General features: G+C 45.8%; 2 protein-coding genes across 2 annotated transcripts; one reads left to right on the top strand and one right to left on the bottom strand.

Moving 5' to 3' along the window:
- Positions 1-6,868: 6,868 nt before the first annotated feature.
- On the bottom strand, positions 6,869-19,043 carry Ccs (copper chaperone for superoxide dismutase). Its single transcript, XM_076847640.2, has 8 exons — positions 18,331-19,043; positions 17,704-17,776; positions 13,629-13,766; positions 13,239-13,416; positions 12,683-12,743; positions 7,468-7,545; positions 7,294-7,397; positions 6,869-7,189 (listed from the first exon to the last, which is right to left on the bottom strand). The coding sequence occupies exons 1-8, from the start codon at positions 18,367-18,369 to the stop codon at positions 7,036-7,038; spliced, it is 825 nt and encodes a 274-aa protein (XP_076703755.1). The 5' UTR covers positions 18,370-19,043; the 3' UTR covers positions 6,869-7,035.
- Positions 18,627-21,188, top strand: Ccdc87 (coiled-coil domain containing 87). Its single transcript, XM_076847639.2, has one exon. It carries the CDS (start codon positions 18,627-18,629, stop codon positions 21,186-21,188), a length of 2,562 nt encoding a protein of 853 aa, XP_076703754.2.
- The last annotated feature ends 571 nt before the right edge of the window (positions 21,189-21,759 follow it).

Genomic DNA, 21,759 nt, shown 5'->3' with positions numbered 1-21,759 from the left:
CTTAAGGTAAAGACTATAGAGGAAACAATTGTTTCCTCAGAATAATTATCGCCACTGCAAAAGTCCAGGAGAGAGATGATATGAACAAGGTTGAATTAAGGAAAAGTGATCAGATTGGATGTAGTTTGATGTCAGCTATCACCCCTGTGATTGGATGTGAGTTGTGAAAGGGAGGAGTTAAAGATGACATGGAGCACATGGAAGCATGAGTTGCCATTTACTGAGATGGGCTACATTATGAGAAACACTTGCTATGAAAATCAGAAATTCAGTTTTAGAGATTGCTATGATCTGAATGTTTGCATCCCCCAAATCCCCTAGTTGAAATCTGAGTGATGGGGTTAGCACGTAAAGCAGGTGGTACATACCTGTAATCCTAGCAGCTCAGGAGGCTGAGGCAGAAGGTTTGAAAGTTCGAAGCCAGCCTCAGCAATTTAGTGAGGCCCTAAGCTATTTAATGAGACCCTGTCTCAAAATAAAAAATTAAAAGGGCTGAGAGTGTGGCTCAGTGGTTAGGTGCCCCTGGGTTCAATTCCTGGTACCAAGGAAAAAAAGACTGAAACTCCTGCCCTTTTGAAAGATGCCCCAGCCAGGTATAATGGCACAGGTCTAAAATCTCAGCAACTTGGGAGCTGAGACAGGAGGATCGTAAGTTCAAACCAGCCTCAGCAACTTAGTAAGACCATGTCTCAAAATAAAAAGGACCTGGGGTATAACTCAGTGGCAAAGCACCCCTGGATTCAATTCTCAGCACCAAAAATAAATAAGTAGATACCCCAGTAGCCAGTTGTGACTCAGGAAGCTGAGGCAGGAAGACTGCAAATTCAAGGTTAATCTGGAAAAATGAGTGAGACTCTGTCTCCAAATAAAATTTAAAAGAAGGGCTGAGTTGTGCTCAGTGGTAGAGCAGTTGCTTACATGTGTGAGGCCCTGAGTTCAATCCCTGGTGCCAATAAAAAATTTTTAAAAAGGAAAAGAGCATCATGGGCAATTGAATATGTCTGGAGTTCAGGACTGAAGGTATAAATTTGGAAATCTTAATAGTTAATATCTATACTATACAAATAACTGCAACAAATTGATGAAGAAAAAATTAGGCAAATGATCAAGCATTTGAACTGACAGTTTTCTAGAAAAAAACTGCAAATGGCCAATAAATAAACTGCAGTCACAGGGAAATTCAATTTCCTAAAAAATGAAAATATTTTTTCACCTCTTCAGATTTGCAAAAGTATTGCCATCTATTGCTGAGAAAACCACATTCATATACGGATGATATCATGAATTCTACATCCTTCTTGAGAAATATTCAGACAGTATCAAATTTTGTGCTCAAGATTTTGTGGGTTTTTATTTTTTTTTTTGTGTGTGTGTGTGTGTGTGTGTGTGTGTGTGTGTTTTAGGTTTTTCATTTGTTTGTTTTGTTTTGTTTTTTGGTACTGGGAATTGAACCCAGGAGCATTCTACCTCTGAACTACCATCCCTAGCCCTTTTAATTTTTTTTATGAGACAGTATATGGCTAAATTGCCCAGGCTGGCCTCCAACTTGTGATCCTTCAGCCTCCCAAATTGCCAGGATTACAGGCATGCACCACCATGCCAAGTTTGTCTTCTTTTTAAATATAAGATTTTTTTATTGTAGTAAAAGATATATAACATAAAATATTATTTAAACTCAAGTGCACAATTCAATGGTATTAAGTACATTCTCATTATTGTGCAACCATCACCACCATGCATCTCAGAACATTTTTATATTCCCCAGCTGAAACTCTGAACCCATTAAATACTAATCCCTAGAGCTGGAATGGTGGTGCATGCCTGTAATCCCAGCAGCTCTGAAGGCTGACACAGGAGGATCAGGAGTTCAAAGCCAGCCTGAGCAATAGAGTAGCACTAAGCAACTCTGTGAGACCCTATCTCTAAATAAAATATAAATAGGGCTGAGGATATGGCTAAGTGTTGAGTGGCCCTGAGTTCAATCCCAGTACAAAAAAAAAAACCAAAAAAACAAAAAAACCACCTAACTCCTTTTTCCCCCTGCCTGGAAACCACTATTCTGCTTTCTTTCTCTGTGAAATTTGACTACTCTAGTTATTTGATATAAGTGAAATCATACAATTATTTGTTCTGTTACTAGCTAATTTCACATAGCACTTCAAGATTGATCTATGTTGGAGCAGGTATCAGAATTTCCTTCTTTTTAAGGCTGTATAATATTCCATAGTATGTATATACCACATTTAGTTTATCATCCATCAGTATACCCTTGGGTTGCTTCCACTTTCAGGCTATTATAGACAATGTTACTATGAACATTGGTGTACAAATATTATTTGAGACCTTGCTTTTACTTCTCTTGGATACTAAACAATATCCTGTAACTCCACCCAGTAGTGAAATTGATTAATTTTGCTTGTTTTTTAATGGAAGTATAATTTATAGACAATGATACTTTCCCTTTCTGGTGTATAGTTCTTTGAGTTTTGAAAAACACCCCTATGACCATCATAATTGAAGTATAGAATGGATCTATCACCATAAAAAGCTTCCTCATGATGTCTCTTTGCAGTCAACTCCCATGCTCAAGCCTCTGGCAAACACTTATATGTTTTCTTTCATTCACTATATCGTCTTTTCCAAATGTTGTTTATTAAATAGAGTCACATATATGTCGCTTTTCGAGTATAGCATCTTTCACTAAACAATGCATCTGATATTCATCCATGTCATTGCTTGTATCCATAGTTGGTTCTTATTATCAATGATTAACATCATATGAATGTACCATGCCGCAGTCTCTGGCTGGGCACAAATCACGAGCCTCCACACAGCTTGTAGATTCAAACAGCAATTCTTTATTCCCGAAGTCACACCAGCCGTCTACAAACACGTTCTGGGGAAATCCACGTTCTCTGCCCAAATCCACACCTCCTGGGCTTCTGTCTCCCAAATATACTGTCTGACCCTAAGAACTCAAGAGGAACTCAGGCAGCAGGATACGCCCTATTCTAAATGGGGAACACCCTAATCTCGTATTATGCTAAACCGGGAACACCCTAAACACGGATCCGCCCTGGTCCTTGAGCAAGGTCACCTTACATGCAATGTCCCTGCAAAATGTCCTATTTCCATGAGTCCTTCCACTAAAGAAACATGGGGGTACGCTGGCAAGGAAATTGTCATACCTACTTGGCTGATGGCTCCCAGCAGTACCACAATTTGTTTTTTCATTCCACAGTTGAAGGACATCTAGATTGTTTCCATTTTTTGGAGGTTATGACTAAAATGTTTGTGTACAGGCATTTGTGCAAACAGGTTTAATAAACCTTGGTAAATATCTACAAAGCACAAGGTCATTTTGAGCAATAACAAGATTCTATAAAGTGTTGAGCACTATGTTGAACACTATGTTAAGCCCAGTAAATGGAGCTATTAGGAAAATTTGCTACAAAATTTTATTATCAATCAAATTAAAAGAATGTATATGAGTGGGGACATATCGCAATGGTGGAGTGCTACACACAGGGGACCCTGGGTTTGATCTCCAGCACCCGCTACCACACATATATAATAGAGGAGAATTTGGGGGGACTGGAGGATAATCCTGAATCCCATTTTTACAAAAAAAAGACACACCTCTCTTCTGTTTTGTTTTGTTGTTGCTAGGGATAAAACCCAGGGTCTAATACATACTGGGCAAATACTACCACAGAGGTATAACAAGCCCCATTTCTTTTTTTTTAAGTTGGAACTTAAAAAAAAAAAACTTTGGCATGCTTCAAAATCACCTAGAAGACTCTTAAAAACAGTTTCTAGTCTTTAACCCAGCATTTCTTCCAGGCATGGTGGCAGGCACCTGTAACTCCAGCAACTCAGAAGGTTGAGGCAGGAGGATTGCAAGTTCAAAGCCAGCCTCAGCAATTTAGGAAGGCCCTAAGCAACTTAGGGAGACCCTGTCTCAAAATAAAAAATAGAAAGGGCTGGAATGTGGCTTATAGGTTAAGCATCCCTGGGTTCAATCCCCGATACAAAACAAAACAAAAAAGTTTCTGGCCAGGCGAGGTGGCACACACCTATAATCCCAGTGGCTGAAGCAGGAAGATTGTAGAGTTCAAAGCCAGCCTCAGCAAAAGCTATGCGCTAAACAACTTAGTGAAACCCTGTCTCTAAATAAAATACAAAACAGGGCTGGGAATGTGGATCAGTGGTTGAGTGCCCTTGAGTTCAATCCCAGTATCAAAAAGAAAGGGGTGCGGGGAGAGGAACAGGGAGAGGGAGAAGGAAAGAAGGAAGAAAGGGAGGGAGGGAGGGAGAAGGAAGGAAGGAAAGAAAGAAGGCGTGAGCTCCATATCTGGCCCCATGCCGGGCACCTGTAATCTTAGCTACTCAGGAAGCTGAAGCAGGAAGATCTCAAGTTCAAGGCCAGCGTGGGCAACCTAGCTAGACCCTGTCTCAAAATAAAAAAATAAGAAAGGCTGGGGATATAGCTCAGTATTTCCCTAGCATGCATGGGACCCTGAATTCAATCCCCCAGTAAGTAAAAAGAAGGGAGGAAGGAAACAAGGAGGGAGGAAGGGAGGAAAGGGAAAAGGAAGTGTTTATTTTTTATTTATTTATTTATTTTTTAATATTTATTTTTTAGCTTTCGGCGGACACAACATCTTTGTTTGTATGTGGTGCTGAGGATCGAACCAGAGCCGCACACATGCCAGACGAGCGCTCTACTGCTTGAGCCACATCCCCAGCCCAAAAGGAAGTGTTTATAACAGAGCCTGGAACTTAATACTATTATATAATAAGCACAATACAGATATCTGCTAATATGATGAAAATTTCCTTTTTAAGTAAGTTTAAAAGTGAATCAATTTAAAGAAAATTACTTGGTAAATTATAGCACAGATGATTTATAGACATGGTGAAAACTGATGGGTAGGGCCTGAAGTTGTAGCTCAGTGGTAGAGCACTTGCCTAGCATGTGTGAGGCACTGGGTTCAATTCTCAACACCATATAACAATGCAAATAAAATAAAGGTCTATCAACAACTAAATAATGTTCAAAAAAACTGAGGGGTAGCACAGAAATGCTTGAGTTTACAAAGAGTTTTTAAATATTTTTTTTAGTTGACAATGGACCTTATTTTATTTATTTATATGCAGTGCTGAGAATGGAACCCAGTGCCTCACACATACTAGGCAAGCACTCTACCACTGAGCTACAACCCCAACCCCTGAGTTTGAAAAGATTTTCAAACTGTGCTCCCTAGGGTTCTAGGGCTTTGGGGGAGTCCTGTGACAGGACTCAGCATCTTTGGTTGCAGATATACTTCTGTTTTGCAGATGTGGCTTCAAGGCATCTCAACAGTGTTCTGCAATATGTAAACAATTTAGAAATCACATAGCTCAGAGTTCAGAAAGAACAGCTAATGGGCATGTTGATCTCTTAAGAGTGTTAACTGAGTGGTAGGGAATGGTGAGTAGTTCAGCTCAAAACGGTTAAGCCCTGCTGTAATTCCAGAATGGAGGTGTAAGAAGGTCAGGGGTTGGCTATAGACAGAACCCAGAGATTTCTGTAATGGCCAGGAGGTAGGGAAGACATCCTGGATCTCAGGCTTAAAAGGATTTGGCTCCAGGGACCAAGGGGAATAGGAATACAACCAGCGTAAGTTTGGTCAGAAGGAACAGAGTCCAAGGCTGGCACTGGAGGTGGTGCCAGCATCCTTCAAGTGGAAAACAGGCAGGGCCTAGTGAATGGGAACAGAGCCAGGAGCCTCAAAGCCAAAGCCAACTTACTATAAAGCCCCCTCCTGATTCCAAGCAAGTGGCACAGGGGCAAAGTTTGTACTTCACCAGGTTGAAAAACCAGTTTTGTTAAGGATAGGAAAGCTTAATGTGGCATGGGGTGGGGGTGTTGGGGGAACAGCTGAGGGGAGCCCCAAATCCAAGGCCCATGTGCTATTTTGGTTAACAGCCACTGGCTGAGAGAGGAATTTTCCTGGGGTTGTCTCCAGGGGCCCATGTGGCCTCAGAATCACAGCTTCAGCTCCCTTAACTTAGCATGTACCAGGCTTTCTGCCAAGCACTCACTTAGTAATTAAGACTTAATTAGGTTAATTAAGAGTTTTTTTTTTACTTGTGAGTTCATAAAGAAATCAACTTGAGCCAGATTAATTTTAAAAGAGTATGGGGTCCTAAAGTTCCTACATTCTTATGAGCCCAACCACAGGAAGAAACTACAGCTAGATCTGCTTTGATTTCTCAAGGAATGCAGGGGCTAGCACAGGTGGAGTTGATTTGATTCCAGTCAGCCAAGGGAGGGGAAAAGGGAGGCCACACACAGAAATACAACTGCTGTGGCCCTTCACTATTACCCTAAAGAGGAAGAGGGGCCTGAGGCCTGGTGTGTGGAATTTTTTGTTTTTTTTTTTTTTTTTTTGGCACTAGGGTAATAGATTGACCCCACCTTTTTTTTTTTCCCAGTTGTAATTGGACACAATACCTTTATTTTATACATTTTTATGTGGTGCTGAGGCTTGAGCGCCTCATACATGCTAGGAGAGCACTCTACCACTGAGCCACAACATCAGCCCCAATCCCAGCCCTTTTATTACTTTTTATTTTGAGACAGGGCCTCGGCTAAATTGCTGAGGGCCTAAGTTCCTGAGGCTTGTTTTGAAATTGTGATCCTCCTGCCTCAGACTCCCAAATGGCTGGGAATACAGGTGTGTGCCACCACTCCTGGCCAGTGTGTGGATTTTAATCCAGGTTTTTTGGCTTCAAAGCTAAGGAGTAGCCCTGGGGCAAAACATAGAGCAGAAAGACTGTGTTCTCCAAGTCCATTAAGGGACACAGAGAGACAAAAGCTATGTTCCATATGAAAATAAAAGTTTAATTTGCCAAAGGAACCTCACAGTGACCCCTATATGCCCTGTGCCCAGTCCTCCTGGGCCTGAGCAAGCACAACTCACTCTTCTTCCTCTGTAGGGGGAAGGTGCTCAGCTGGCAGGACAGAAGAGAATCAAGGCGAGGCCCTGCTTAGAGGTGAGCAGGAGGCTGGGCCGAGTCCTTTCGGCCCTCACCAGCGATGGGCCGGCCTCGCTCTTCCCAGATGGTGAGGCCGTCACAAGAGCAGATCTGCTTGGGGTTTTGGAAAAGACCAGCGGAACGTGCAATGATGCCACAGGCCAACCTGAAGAAGGATGTATGGTCAGAGTAGACCCTTGTCTGGTACCTCCCAGGGTCCCATGTGTGCCACTGGCAGAGAACAGCCTCCTCTTGAGGGCAGTTACCCACCTCTCCCCAGAGTTTCCTGTGATCTTGGATAAGGGATGGCCACCCCGGCCCAGGTCATCTTCTCCCTCATCAACAACCAGGCTGCGACCAATCACGTCCCACACCTTTGAAGGGTGACAACAGTCTCAGAATCACTGTCCCTTTGGGAAGGGCCCAACCTTCTTCCCAGCTCACCTTCAGCAGCTCATCCTCTATCCGGAAGACAGCTCGGCCATCAGCATCAGCATGGACATTGCCCAGGTCTCCGCGGTGCTGGTTTGAGACACAGTGGGAAGAAGGGTTACATGGGGGCACAGATGTTGTTATCTTCTGGCTTTGCAGTATCTGATTTCTCTTCCCACTTCCCAAAACCACCAATTTCTTCCTGTGGGCCCAGTCAGTAGGATCAAGGGATGTTCTGGAACTCAAGGAAGGCAACTTGGACACTCCTTCCCTGAACTCAAATCCTAGGGGAAATGCCAGCACCCTGGAAAGGGCCAGCATCCCCATTCTGGGCAGTCACCCCTATTGGACCAGCCTGTCTTTCCTACATTGTCCAGCCCTACATGCAGCCTTGATAGCCCAGTTCTTGCTTCTTTCCAAGCCCAGTTCTCCAGCCTCCTTTGGCTCTGTAGGCCCTTGGCAGTCTTCAATTCCCCTAGGCTTAAGTTGCGACAGTTGGCTTCTCTAACCATCATAGGAGCCAGCATCACTTCCCTGACTCCTGGCTCAAGGAAAGAAAGAAGAAACATGAGAGGGCAAAGGGCCTGTCCTGGCTTCAGAAGCTGGGTTTTCCCCCTTCTTCCTAGAAGGTAAGAAAAGCATCTAGCCAGGCATGATGGCACATGCCTGTAATCCCAACAGCTCAGGAGGCTGAGACTGGAGGATTGTGAGTTGAAAGCCAGCCTCAGCAAAAACTCAGTGAGACCTTGTTTCTAAGTAAAATACAAAATAGGGCTGGGGTTGTGGCTCGGTAGTCAAGTGCCCCTGAGTAGTTCAATCCTCCCCTCCAAAAGAAAAGAAAAAGCATCCTATCACATCTCCTGAACACTTCCATCAGATACTCTGGCAGGCATGGTGGGGTACATATGTGGTCTCCACCCTCAAAGGCCTCCGATATGAAATAGATGTGATCAAGAACATAGGTGAGGGGCTGGGGATGTGGCTCAAGCGGTAACGTACTCGCCTGGCATGCGTGGGGCGCTGGGTTCAATCCTCAGCGCCACATAAAAATAAAATAAAGATGTTGTATTCACTGAAAACTGAAAAATAAATATTAAAAAAAATTCTCTGTCTCTCTCTCTCTCTTCTCTTAAAGAAAAAAAAAAAAAAAAAAGAGGTGAGGCTGGGCATGGTAGCACACACCTGCAATCCCAGTGACTCAAGAGGCTGAGGCAAGATCGCAAGTTCAAGGCCAGCCTCAGCAACTTGGTGAGACCCTGTCTCAAAATGAAAAATGAAAAGAGCTGGGGGGCTGGGGATGTGGCCCAAGCGGTAACGCGCTCGCCTGGCATGCACGGGAAAATAAAGATATTATGTCCACCTAAAACTAAAAAATAAATATTAAAAAAAGAGCTGGCGATGTAGCTCAATGTCAAAGCACCCTTGGGTTCAATCCACAGTACCAAAAAAAAAAAAAAAAAGGTAACACAGATGAGGACAATAGCTGGTATGTCCTGGGGTGATAGGACCTTATTGGTAAGCCACAGAAACCTACATCTGTGCAAATAAATCATCCCTGACCTGACACTTGAGCAAAAGCAAGTGCTGGAGCCAGTGTGGGCTGGTCCACAGGCCTTGCTGCTGCATAGCAAAGCACACCAGCATGTGGTGAGTGACAGGGCTGACAGCAGCAAGAATACTGTTTCTGCTTTATCTTCATGTTCAGAGGAGCATCTGTGGCCAGCATCTGTGGCCAGCACCTGGCACTTTTTGTTATACTGTCCTGTGTTGGGGACTTTAATGGTAGAAACCACTATCAAGGTCGGGGAGGTGTCAGGGCTAGGATGGGAGCAGGCTGGGCATGACCCTGCAGGGGGTAAGGGAGAGACTGTCTTCCCAGTCCCTCCCCTCAGCACACAGGCAAGTGGAATTGGGCCAAGGAGTCCTTGAACATCACACCAAGAAGCTGGGCCCAGTCTGTACCCTCAGGCACTGGAGGGCCAAGAAGGGTTTCAGGCAGGAGTGTGGCATGGTCCTTCCATGCTTCAGAGCAATCCCTCAGTACATTGTATGAAAAGGAAAGACTGAGGAGGGCTGGGAGAAAAGGGACAGAAGCTTAGAGATCATTAGGAGAGATGTGCAAGGGACAACCAGCTTGAATACGAATTCCCACAATGAATTCATTTCCAGTGGGGCAAAACCAAGTGCTGTAACCCAAAAGGAAACTGGAGATCTCATGACAGCCTTGGCTGCTCAGCTCTTACTCACTTCTTCCTGGGGTGCAATATGGCTGCCAATTCCATCCACTTTGGAGCAAAGAACCAGGTGACAAGGTAGTTTCTTGCCCTCCAGAAACAACACTCCCCCCCTCCCGCTGGATCTGCCTTTCCCATGCTCATGCTCTTCACCTGCCCAGCTCCTGCCCACCAGCTTTCAAGGCAGGGTGGAGATGCACCTCCTCTATTCATGTCTGTGTGATTTACCCCCTGGAGTGGGGGCTAGACTGAGTGTCACTTCCTAGTTTAGGTTACAACAAGAACCTGGCTTCAGTCTTGGAGGCTTTCACACTCTTACTCATGTACTCTGAAGGAAGCCAGCTACCACCCTAGCGAGAGACCCACGTGACAAAGCACTAAGTATCTGGCCAACAGCCAAGGAGGACCCGAAACCTGCCAACAGCAACTCTTGCAATAGCAAGCTGGGAAACTGATCCTCTCCATGTTGAGCCCTCAATGACTGCAGCCCCATGAGATCCTGAGCCAGAAATACGCAGATTCTGGCCCAAAGAAACTGAGATGATCAAAGTATACTGTTTTATATGCTAATATAAAACATTTGATTTGATTTGAGGCAGAAGATCACTAATGCCCTGGACACTGAGGACATTTTGTTTCCCCAACTTCTCAGGGGCAAAATTAGAGATTTTGACCACTAGAAACAAGACAGAGCTGTCCCAAATCCAAAATAATCAGTTACATGAAATAATAAACATACAAGCTGAATAATATCCCAAATGCTTGAGGTCAGTGATTTCTAAGTGTTTCAGATTTTAAAAAGGTTCTTATACACTTTACTGGTTGAGCAACCCTAATACAAAAATCCAAACTCTTAAAAATACACCTCACTCTGCAGTGGAGTACTTGCCTAGCATGTTCAAACCTCTATACCTCTATCTCCTCCAAAACAAAAGGACTACACTCAAAGTTCCAGATTTAGAGTATTTGGATTTTGGATTTTGAGGTTAAGGATGCTTACCCTGTACCATGGTTTCATTGGTTTTGTGTCAGAGGTTGAAAATGTTCATCAAGATAGAAAATAAAGCTGGGCATGGTAGCACACACCTATAATCCCAGCAACTTGGGAGGCTTAGGCAGGAGGATTGTAAGTTCGAAGTCAGCCTCATCTACTTAGTGAGTCCCTAAGCACTGTCTCAGTGAGACCCTGTCTCTAAATAAAAAAATAAAAAATAAAAGGGTCTGGGGATGTGGCTCAGTGAATAAGCACCCCTGGGTTCAATCCCTAGTACCAAAATAAATAAATAAATAAATAAAATCATATTTAAAGAAAATGTAATATAAAAATAAAAAATACAGGCAGGAAAAGGTATTTTATAAGGTAAAGAAGTTTTGAAGATCTCATAAGTAATGAGAGACAGATGTGAACAAAAGAAAAAAAAATAAAAACAAGGCCCTGGGCTGGGGATGTGGCTCAAGCGGTAGCGCGCTTGCCTGACATGCGTGCGGCACGGGTTCGATTCTCAGCACCACATATAGACAAAGATGTTGTGTCCGCCAAATACTAAAAAATAAATCTTAAAATTCTCTTTAAAAAAAAAAAAAAAAAAAAAACAAGGCCCTGAGTCCTGCCACATTAGAAGGAGCTGGCAGGTTTCCAGCACCAGGAACCTGCCTTTGGCTGTTATCCCCAAGAGCTGGGGGGACATACACCCCCAGAAAGGAGATGATAAGAGGTGTGACAGGGCATTAAGGAACATGCAGTCCCCCCTTCAATGGCTTCCAGCCCCTGGGAAGGCATCAGGAGGAAAGTCTCAGGTTAGTGCGAAAAGATATTTTACATCACTTTCATGTCCTCTAATCTGTACTTTGACAAAGTGACCTCAGTTCCCAAGCCTGTCAAGCCAGTCTCTAGCAGGACTTTAGTAACTTTTTTTCTTTTATTGATTTATTTTTATGTGGCAATATCAAGTTTCTAGTTAAAAATAAATTTACCTCAGCTATGTGTGAGCCTGCAGTCCCAGCTCTTAGGGAGGCTGAGGCTAAGACCAGTCTGGGCTTAACATAGCAAGACCCTATCTCAATCAGTCAATCAATCAATCAATCATTCAATCAATCAATCTTCCTTAGTGATATGAAATGAGGTCTTGATTTGCTTCAAAATACTCGTGGAGAAGGGCCAGGGATATAGACAAAATAATGGTGACCATGAAATGGTAACCTGAAGTTAGATGATAAGGACATGGCAGTTTTAGGTTTTTTAGAATATTTTGTAGCTGTAGATAGACATAATGCCTTTATTTTATTTATTTTTATGTGGTGCTAAGGATAAAACCCAGTGCCTCATACATGATAGACAAGTGCTCTACTACTGAGTCACAGCCCCAGCCCCACATGGCCGTTTTTGATATTTATTGCTCTACTTTGGAACACGTTGAAACTTCCTGGGATTGATTGAAAATAATAATAATGACAACAACAACAGTAATAATAATACACCTAAATTTATCTAAGGAAAAAAAATGAGTCAACTTAAACAACTGAGGAACATACAAGCCCGACTCAGATAATTCGAAAATCTTTGAGGTGGCATGTGATTGACTCCCTGAAGTCAGGGAAACAATCTTCTGGAGAGAAAACAATGCCAGGACTGGGGTCCTAGTGTCAGGGGCAGCCTTTTTAGTAAAAGCTTCAATTTCCACACCCTCACCTGCTCTGCTGGGAGGCGGTTTCCCACTGGCCCTTGGGTTGGATCAGGTGTCAGCCTGGGTTCCTGGGGCTCCAGCAAGGATTATACCACTAGACTGTGAGTCCCCTGGAGGCAGGCACTGGGTTATGCAGTGTTATTTCCCAAGGCCTTGCTCACAGAAAAGAATTAACAAATGTTCTTACACTGAACAAAATGAAATGAGAGGAAAAGACTCCACCACACTCCAAGGCCCCAGGAGCTGCCTGCCCAGCCTCTGAGACCTGGGTTTTCTCTATACCCGAACCCAGCCCAGACGAATACTTACCCGTTCAGAGTCCTCTGGTCCCCCATGAGATGTTCCATCAGGGTTAAAGTGGTCCCCACAACTAAGGAGGAGAGGTAGCAGGTGGGCAGCAGAACAGCAGCTCACAGGCCAAGTTGGTCCACTTTCTTCTCTATCTACATTTGTTTCATTCATTCAACAAATAGGCCTACTCTGTTCCAGGCTTTGGGGAGATGACAACAAGAAGGAAGAATCTGGATAGAATAATGGGTTTGGGTTTTGCCTGAATGAGCTTTTGGTCCAGGAGAGATATAAAGGAGTAAACATCTAATTATATGACAGTAGGACAAAAACTCTGTCACAGACCCTGCCCTTCATCTGAGAGGCAGTACAGTGGTTCCCAGCAGGAGCCTCAGAATCAGACCTTGATTCAAATCCCAACTCTACCTTTCACATCCTGTGGGATCTTTTGTAAACCATATAATCTCTTTGAGCCTCAGTTTCTTATCTGTAGGCTGAGCCTCCTGGGGTTCTTGTGAGGATCAGGTGTGAAAGCACACAGATGAAGCCACTATCAGGGACATTATGGATGATATACCTGCTGCAGTTCCTCGTGAGATCACCATACTGATGGACGTGGAGTCCATGCAGCCCAGGCTCTAGGCCGTCGATGGTTCCCTCGATGAGGCAGCGCTCAGGGGTCAGCTGTAGGAAGCGCACCACGCCCTGCACGGTGCCAGGGCCCCCCAGAATGGCCACTGCTGCCCCCAGATTCTCTGCAAAGTATTGGACACTCAGGCTAGTTTGCCACCTTATTCTGCTCTACCTCTTCATCAACTCAGGAAGGGCAGGGAGTCTCATATGACTTTTACACTGTCCCCAAAGTCACTCCAACCAAGAGTATGAGAATCGTCTGGGTAGATTTGAACCAGTCGTGGGCTAGCTCCCTCCCAGAGAGTCAGAGGCCAAGGACACAGTGGTCACTCACGCAACTGGCTGCTGCCCATGCCCTTGAGTACGGCCTGCCGCCCAGTGCCTTCCAGGAGCGCCTGCACCTCCTGGCTGGGCAGAGTGGTCTGCACCAAGACCATCTGGTTCTCCAACTGTACCTCCATACCCTGGATACCTGGGAGGAGACAGAGGGCAGAAGACAGCAGAGGAATGGCATCCGTGCTCACAGCGGGAAGGAGACAGATATCCTTAATTTCACCAACCTTCCCATGGTCAGAAGTCAGCGTGGAGGCTTTCTTCTAGCTGGGTGAACTTGAAGAAGCTTTCTGTGAGTACTTTCTACATACTAGGTATTATTTATAACTTTTGAAACAGAAAACTCTTCTTCAAATATTTTTATAAAAGTGGGCTATCCAGCTGAATTCACAATAGCTAAACTGTGGAACCAACCTAGATACTCATCAATAGCTGAATGGATAAAGAGACTGTGGAATATTACTCAGCATTAAAAGAAAATAAAATTGTGGCATTTGCAGGTAAATGGATGGAGCTGGAGAATATTATGCTAAGTGAAGTAAGCCAATCCCCAAAAACTAAAGGCCGAATGTTTTCTCTGATTAGTGGATGTTTATCTATGATGGTGGGGGGGCATGGGAAGAATGAAGGATCTTTGGATTGGGGAAAGGGGAGGGTGGGTAGGGGTTATGAGGGTAGGAAAGATAGTGGAATGAGATGGACATCATTACTCTAGGTACATGTATGATTGCACAAATGGTGCATCTCTACACTGTGTACAACCAAAGAATTGAAATGTCGCGCTCCATTTGTATATGATCAATTGAAATGCATTCTGCTGTCATGAAAAACTAAGTACAACAACAACAACAACAAAATATATATATAAAGTGGGCTATCCATAGCAGCATTATTTGTGACAGCAAAAAGGTGAAAACAACCCAAATGACCATCAACTGACAAAAGGATAAACAAAAACAATATCCATGCAATGTGGGATATCAGCTATAAGAAGAAATGGAGTCTGGATGCCTGATACAACATGCCTGAGCCTCCAAACATTTTGCTATGTCAAAGCCAGTCTCAAAAGACCACATGATATATAAGCCTTTTTTTTTTTTTTTTTTTTTTGGTACTGGGAAGTGAATACACGGGGTACTTTACTACTGAGCTACATCCCCAGTCATCTATCTGTGTGTCTCCTTCACCACCAGGGATTAAACCCAGGAGTGTTTAACCACTGAGCCACATCCCCAGTCCTTTTTTTAAATTTGAGACAGGGCCTCCCTAAGTTGCCGAGGCTGACCTTGAACTTGTGAGCCTCCTGCCTCAGCTTCCCAGGTGCCTGGAATTATAGGCATGTGCCACCATGCCCAGCCTATGATGCTATTTATATGAAATGTCCAGAATAGTAGACAGAAAAGTTAGGGGTCAGGGTTGGGAAACAAGAAGTTGATACAGGATTAAAGTTAAAGGATACAGGATTTCTTGTATAAAATCATGAAAACGTAAAATTGATAGTGATAGCTGCACAACTCTGCGAATATACTGATTGAATTGTACACTTTAGATAGGTGAATTTATGTCAATTTTATCTCAGTAAGCCAGTTACATGCATTATAAAGGGGGGCTTATCACCACTACCTTGAGAGCCATGTCAACTGAGCAGGCACCATGGGCCAGATCCTCCTTGATGATTTTACCAGTATTGACTCATTTGATACCAAGAGTAACCCTGTGAATTAGGTGCTATTATTCCTATTTCCAGGTAAGGACACTGAGGCACAGAGAGAAGAAGAAACTTGCTTGAAGTCACACTGTGGTAAGTTATGGAACTGGGAATCCCAGGCAGCCTTGCTCCAGAGTGCAGGCACTTAACCCAGATACTTGGCTCACCCCAAGAAACAGCCGGTCACCTCCAGGCTGGGTTGAGCCCTCACATACCTGTCCCACAGCAGCTCATACTTCCCCTGAGAAACTCACTCTGCATTGATTATAATCCTGTTTTATTATCTAGGCTGCTATCTCTGTGAGGGCAGAAGCTCTGTGTGGATCACAGGAGTCAAGTTCAAAAGTCAATGTGTCAGAAAAAGAGCCTATGGAGTCCTCATTGCCCTTGAAGTCTCTGCAATTGTCCTGTATACATAAGTCTGCAGAAGGATTCTTATATACTCATGAAGAGAGCCTCAAGTAACTAATGCATATTATCTAGTTATGACTTTTAAAAAATCACCTTGACTTTAACAAGGAAAAAGTACTGGAGGGGAAACAGAGGCAATAGGGAGCTCAAAGCTGGCTTCTTGTATAGGCCAGGGAAAGGTGAGGGGGGCTTGCGTTAGTACACAGGCCCAAGTGTGTTTTGAACAAACAGCAGATAAAGGCCTGGCCTAGTGTGTTTCCAGACCCTGGGGTCTTCCAAGAAGAGCTGATTCTCTGCTTCTAAAGCTCCTGTAGCTATGTCGCTTTTTAATTTCTGATCCAAGTCTGCACCAGAAGTCTCATTATCCAGCCAAGCAGAAGTTCGCTTTGGCTGGTGAACCTCGGAATGTGGCTAGGCCAGGCTTTGGTTAGTCCAGGGCCTAGAAGGAAAAAAGAGAGACCACAGGAACTCCAGACTAAGTGATAGGAGCTCAAGGAGTTGAGCCCTGAGCTAGGAGCCCCTTAGACTCACCCCTGTGAGAAGAGCAAAGCCCTCCTTCCCAAGGCCAAGCAACACTCCTCTCTCTCTCTATTCTGGAGACTGTGATTCCCCTGCCCAGGCCATGAGAAACCCAAGCTGGTTGAAGTTACCCAGACCAGAAAACACAGGGTCACCAGATGTCTCTTTCTGTACCTAAAAAAACCTGCTGAGGGCCGAACACAGCCCTTTATCCAACAAAAACTCCAGCTGTCTGCTTTCCCAGCAGGAATGTTTTATAGGAAATGGAGGGCACTGTGTCCTGGAAAAGCCATGCTCAGACACTCTGAGTAGAAAGGCTCAATTTCCATCAGACCCTTACCTGCCATCCCAAAAAAGGAACCTAAGCAAACTCATCTTCAAGATCTGCCCTGTAGGGGTTGAGGATGTAGCTCAGTGGTAAAGCACTTGACTAGCATGCATGAGGCCCTGGGTTTGATCCCAGCACTGCAAAAACAAACAAAAACTGTTCCCTCACACCTCCCTCCAAGCAGATCACCACCTGTAAGCCCTTCCTCTAATAATCCCCTGAGATTTTCTGGGCTCTTACTACCTGGCCAAGACTTTGCTAAAGTACTTTATAGGTATTAGCTAATTTACTCTTTATAATGATCCTTCAGGGTAACTTCTGCTATCATCCCCATTTAAACACTGCAGAAATATAGACACAAAAAATCACATGTATGAAGTCTCCAGTAAGTGGCAAATAAGGGATTTGAACCTAAACAGCTCTGATTCTGGAGTGCACCCTGTTAAGTACAACACACACTGCCAACCTAGGCAGGATCCAGAGCTACCATTTTCCTGGCTTCAGAGCCCACCTCATCTCCTTCTCTCTCAGAACCATTTTTCCTGTTCTGTAAATGCCACCTGAGCAAGGCTTACATGCTCATCTTTACCAAAGCACAGTGGTGACCTTTCTCTCTAAAAGCCTCCCAGTGTCTGGCCCATACCTACAGAATGGCTGGAAGAATATTTAACAGAATCAAAGGAAGCCAGTTCCCAGGGCCATGCCAGTGGCTCTGCCTTCAAATCTTTCTGATTGTGCCAAGTCAACTCCAGACCGGCTGGCTTTTTAAAAATGCACCAGGGCCAAGGTTGCAGTTTGCTTTGTCAGGACTGTTGACTAAGCAAGAACAGCCTGAGCTTCAGGGATCTCCCTCAGTAGGAGGAGCTGTACTCTGACTAGCTCCTCACTCCAGGGAACGGGAGGCTCCGGCAGTTAGAGCCTTTAGAGGGCTCTGACAGGATAAACTCCAGACCTGTATGCTAGGCTCTGCCTCTGGGTCTCCGTGTGCCTAAGAATATTCCTTTCACCCTCTGGGTATCCATTTCTGCATCTGTAAAATGGAAGTAGGGCTGGACTAACACACTAGCCTGGTTCTTCCCAAGGGACCAGAAAGGTTTACCCAGCTCTTACCTGCCACCCCTTGCAGGGACTTGCGCACCGCGTCCACACAGCGCTGGCAGGTCATCTGTACCGCGAACTCCAACTGCAAGGGACGCAGAGACCAGCCGATGAGGACTGGGGACCTATTATCTAGCCTGACCATATTTCACCACCTGACCTACACTGTAATCACTCCACGACCTGGAGACGTGCCTCACGTGACCTTCTTCCAGTCTTTTTGTGTGTGTGTGTGTTGCGGAGGGGGGGTGGCGTCCTGGGGATTGAACCCAGGGACGCTTAACCACTGAGTTACATTCCCAACCCACTTTTTAAATTTTTTTATCTCGAGACAGGATCCAGCTTAGTTGCTGGGGCTGGCCTTGAACTTGCGATCCTCCCGTCTCTGCCTCCGACTCGCTGGGATTACAGGTGTGCACCACCAAGCCCGGCTAAAGCCCCTTCTTCATCGCCTCTCCTGATCATTCTAGGACCGTGGTTTTACCCAGCAACGCTCAAGCCAGGGGCCTTGCTACCGTCGCGTTCAGTGATCACAGTCGCCGCCCCAAATGCCAGCTCCTTTCCGGCTTCCCAAGATAACGATCACCCCAGGGGCTGAGGCTGTGCCGGGCGAGGATCCACTCGAAGCTCCGCTCTCACCGTGCACAGGGTCCCACTGTCCCCGGAGTCCGAAGCCATCCTGGTCCTGCTCACACCACCTGGCGGAACGCAACCACTCAAGTCCACAGGCCAACTCCGCGTAACGCTGCAAGGGGCGGAGCCCCGGGGAACCACACTTTGCCCCGCCTCCTGGCGCGTGCGCACGCTTGGGCTGGCCCGACGACTCCGGAGCGGCGGGCACTGGCTACGCAGGCGCACTCTAGCCTTCGGGCCCTGGTTACCTTAGTAACCATTTGGCGTCCTCTGCCCGGACCGAGGGCTCCGCCTGCGCTAAGATGGAGCCCCCAAAGGTAGAGTTCGAGTTACAGCGGTTTTATCACCAGTTGCTGAGCCCGCTGTCACTCTTACCCCGCAGGGTGACGCCCCCAGAGCCTCAGAAGCGCAGCCCGCAGGTCTCGAGAGTGCAAACCGTGTCTCTGGCAAAGCTGAGGGTGGCGCCGCTGTGCCGCCAGGTGGCCAAGCTGCTGGCCAACAGCGGGCTGGCGTCCTGGGTGCCTTCTGAAGGCCGACTCCGTCTCACCAAGGTCATCCTGGACGAACTAAAGTGCAGCTGGCGGGAGCCTCCTGCTGAACCTAGTCTGAGCTACGAGAACAACCAGAAGCTGAGGAAGCGACTCGAGACTTACGTGCTGCTCAGCTGTGAGCAGCTCTTTTTACGCTACCTGCACCTGCTGGTGACTATGTCGACCATGTCGAAGGTCTTCACTGAATCAGCCACCCTCACCCGGTTGGCTGCCAGCCTTGCCAGTGATTGCACAATCTTCCTTACCAGTCCTGACGTCTACCGTTGCCTGCTCGCGGATTTCCAAACCCTTCTGAAGGCAGAGCACACGCACAGCAGCTTGGACAAGCGGCGCCCACCCTGCCCCATTGGGCCTTTCAAACTGTGCCCGATCCCCTGGCCTCACAGCACCGGCTTCGCGGAAGTGCCATGCTCTAGCCTCAACCTGAACTACCTTGTCCAACTCAGCCGCTCACAGGAGTTTTTTAAAGAGCCTGAATTGGATCCAGTGAAGGAATTAAAGTCCATCCCTCAGTTGAAGAGTAGAAAGCCTCTCCGCTGGCTGCCTACTGTAAGAAAAGAGAAAGAAATCGACTTCAGTTCTTCACAGATGGTGTCAATTCCCAGCCACTCTGTGACTCCCACCAGTAGAGGTTCCCTCCCCCATTCTTTACCTGTCCTTTCCCAGCCACAGAGAAGCCAATCCATGCCTTGTCTTCGTGAGGACTGGAAGCTGGCAGATAAATTGGGTCTTTCTACACTCCCTTCTCGTTCCTTAACCCCTCTGGTCTTGGCTCCAGGAGAAAGCAAACCAAAGCTGACTAGGGACATTGTGGCTGCAGATTTGAAGCAGATGATAAAGAACATGAAGTTGGAGTGGACTCACTACTCAGCATTGGATTCTGGCTTGCCCCCACTCCTGGGGGTTGTGACCTACCACCCAGCTGCCAGGCATCACCTGGAGGAGCTGCAGAGAATGTTAAAGAGTTTCCAGGAAAGAGAAGCCTTTGAACAGTGGGACCACCTGCACCTCAAATCCCCTCCACTTTATCCACAGCCAGTGACTACTACTTTGAAGTTGAAAAATAAAGTCGTGGTCCAGGCAGCAGCTGTGCGACTTTCTGATAGAAACTTTTTGGACTCTTTCCATGTTGAGGGGGCCAGAGTCTTGTACAACCACCTGGCTGGTGAACTGGACTCCAAAGTTATAGATGAAATGGATATAGAGCGCCTCATTGGCAGTAGCACCAAGGAGGTCTACGAAGAGTTGATGAGCCGTGTCTCTACTGACCATTTCTGTTTTGACCAAGGACCTCTGGTTGAACCTGCAGCAGATAAAGACTGGTCAGCCTTCCTGTCCTCAGCCTTTCTGCGCCATGAAAAACAATTTCAAATAGTCAACCCTGATCTGACTGGACTTTACCAGAGAACAAATGTTTTGCAGTCAGACACTGAGAGGATGCCTTCTCCCACACCACCCCAACCAAGCAAAGGCTGGGAAAAGCGGTCAAAGAAGATCTCCTGGCTGACCTGGTGGAAAAGCACCCTGTCTGTGGATGACTACTTCAAGTACCTCACCAACCAGGAGACAGATTTCCTCCATGTCATCTTCCAGATGTTTGAAGAGGAGGCACCTGTGGAGGTTCCAGTATGTATCAAAGAGTCCCCAATTATTCAGCGGCCCCCTCCCTTGTTAGAAGATGAAGAGCCAGACTTTGTGCCAGGAGAGTGGGATTGGAACACAGTGCTGGAGAACAGACTGGAAGGTGATAAGAACCAGATCCTGAGCCTGCAGAAGCGTTTAGAACGACTGTGGTCTGTTCTCGAGGTCCCTCACAACGTCCGGCTGGACATGGCCATCAAGTACAGCTCCAAAGCCCGTCTGAGGCAGCTGCCCTCATTAGTAAGGGCCTGGGAACGGGCCTTGAAGCCCATTCAGCTGCGGGAGGTATTGCTGGCGAGATTGGAGTGGTTTGAACAGCAAGCCTCTGACCCCAACCGCTTCTTCCAAAAGTCTGAATTGGGCCTGAGTCATCTCCTGCAGGAAAATCAGTTACGCAGCTATTTCCACAGGAAGCTCAATCAAATTGAGGCTTCTTTGGTTTCCCTCCTGAAGGAGATTGAATTAATCTTTGGTGAACCAGTGACCTTCAAGGGACAGCGCTACCTAGACAAGATGAAATGGGACAAAGTGGAGATGCTCTACTGGCTCCAACAGCAGCGGCGGGTTCACTACCTGGGCCAGGACAAAAAGGCCTCCCAGCAATCAGCCCTGTTCAAAAGGCATAACAGCCAGTCTTTATTAGTTCCTGGGAACACGCCCAATACCCTTTAACCAGACCAAGCATCCTCAATTCTCTCCCTCATCTGCAAACACTCAGCAGCTCATCCAGACCTCTTGATGGCTTTGGAAGAAGAAATATGGGTATCTCTAGCTGGGGGTGCAGGTCTCAAGAGCATTGCACTTCGAACTACAAAGGACTGAGATTTAGTCTTTGAAAGTGAAGTTCTCACAAAAGAATTCCCAAGACCAGTATTCCCATTTATGTCAACAGCCTGGTAGAATATAACCAAAATCTCTTATCAAAAGAACTGAGACTGTCCTTTACGAAACATCAGACAGACAAACCATAATCTTTGGAACATTCTTGTCCTTTAGCATTTCTATCTCAGAAATAAATTGGATGATCAGAGCCCTAATTAATGGCGTAACAGTTAAGAACTAGGGCTCAGGAGTCAGATATGGATTTAAATCCTGGCATGTGATCTTAGGCAAGTTACCTAACTTCTCTGCCCTTGGATCATCATGTCGAATGAAGGAGTTAAGTTCAGGTTACCCCTTCCAGTTTTTGCATTTTATTGGTAGGGCTCAAAGTTTTAATTAAATTTTTACCAGCTAATACAAG

The sequence above is a fragment of the Callospermophilus lateralis genome, chromosome 2, assembly GCF_048772815.1.
Source record: "Callospermophilus lateralis isolate mCalLat2 chromosome 2, mCalLat2.hap1, whole genome shotgun sequence".
Classification (NCBI taxonomy): Eukaryota; Metazoa; Chordata; class Mammalia; order Rodentia; family Sciuridae; genus Callospermophilus; species Callospermophilus lateralis.
This window is presented reverse-complemented; position numbering and strand designations above follow the sequence as displayed.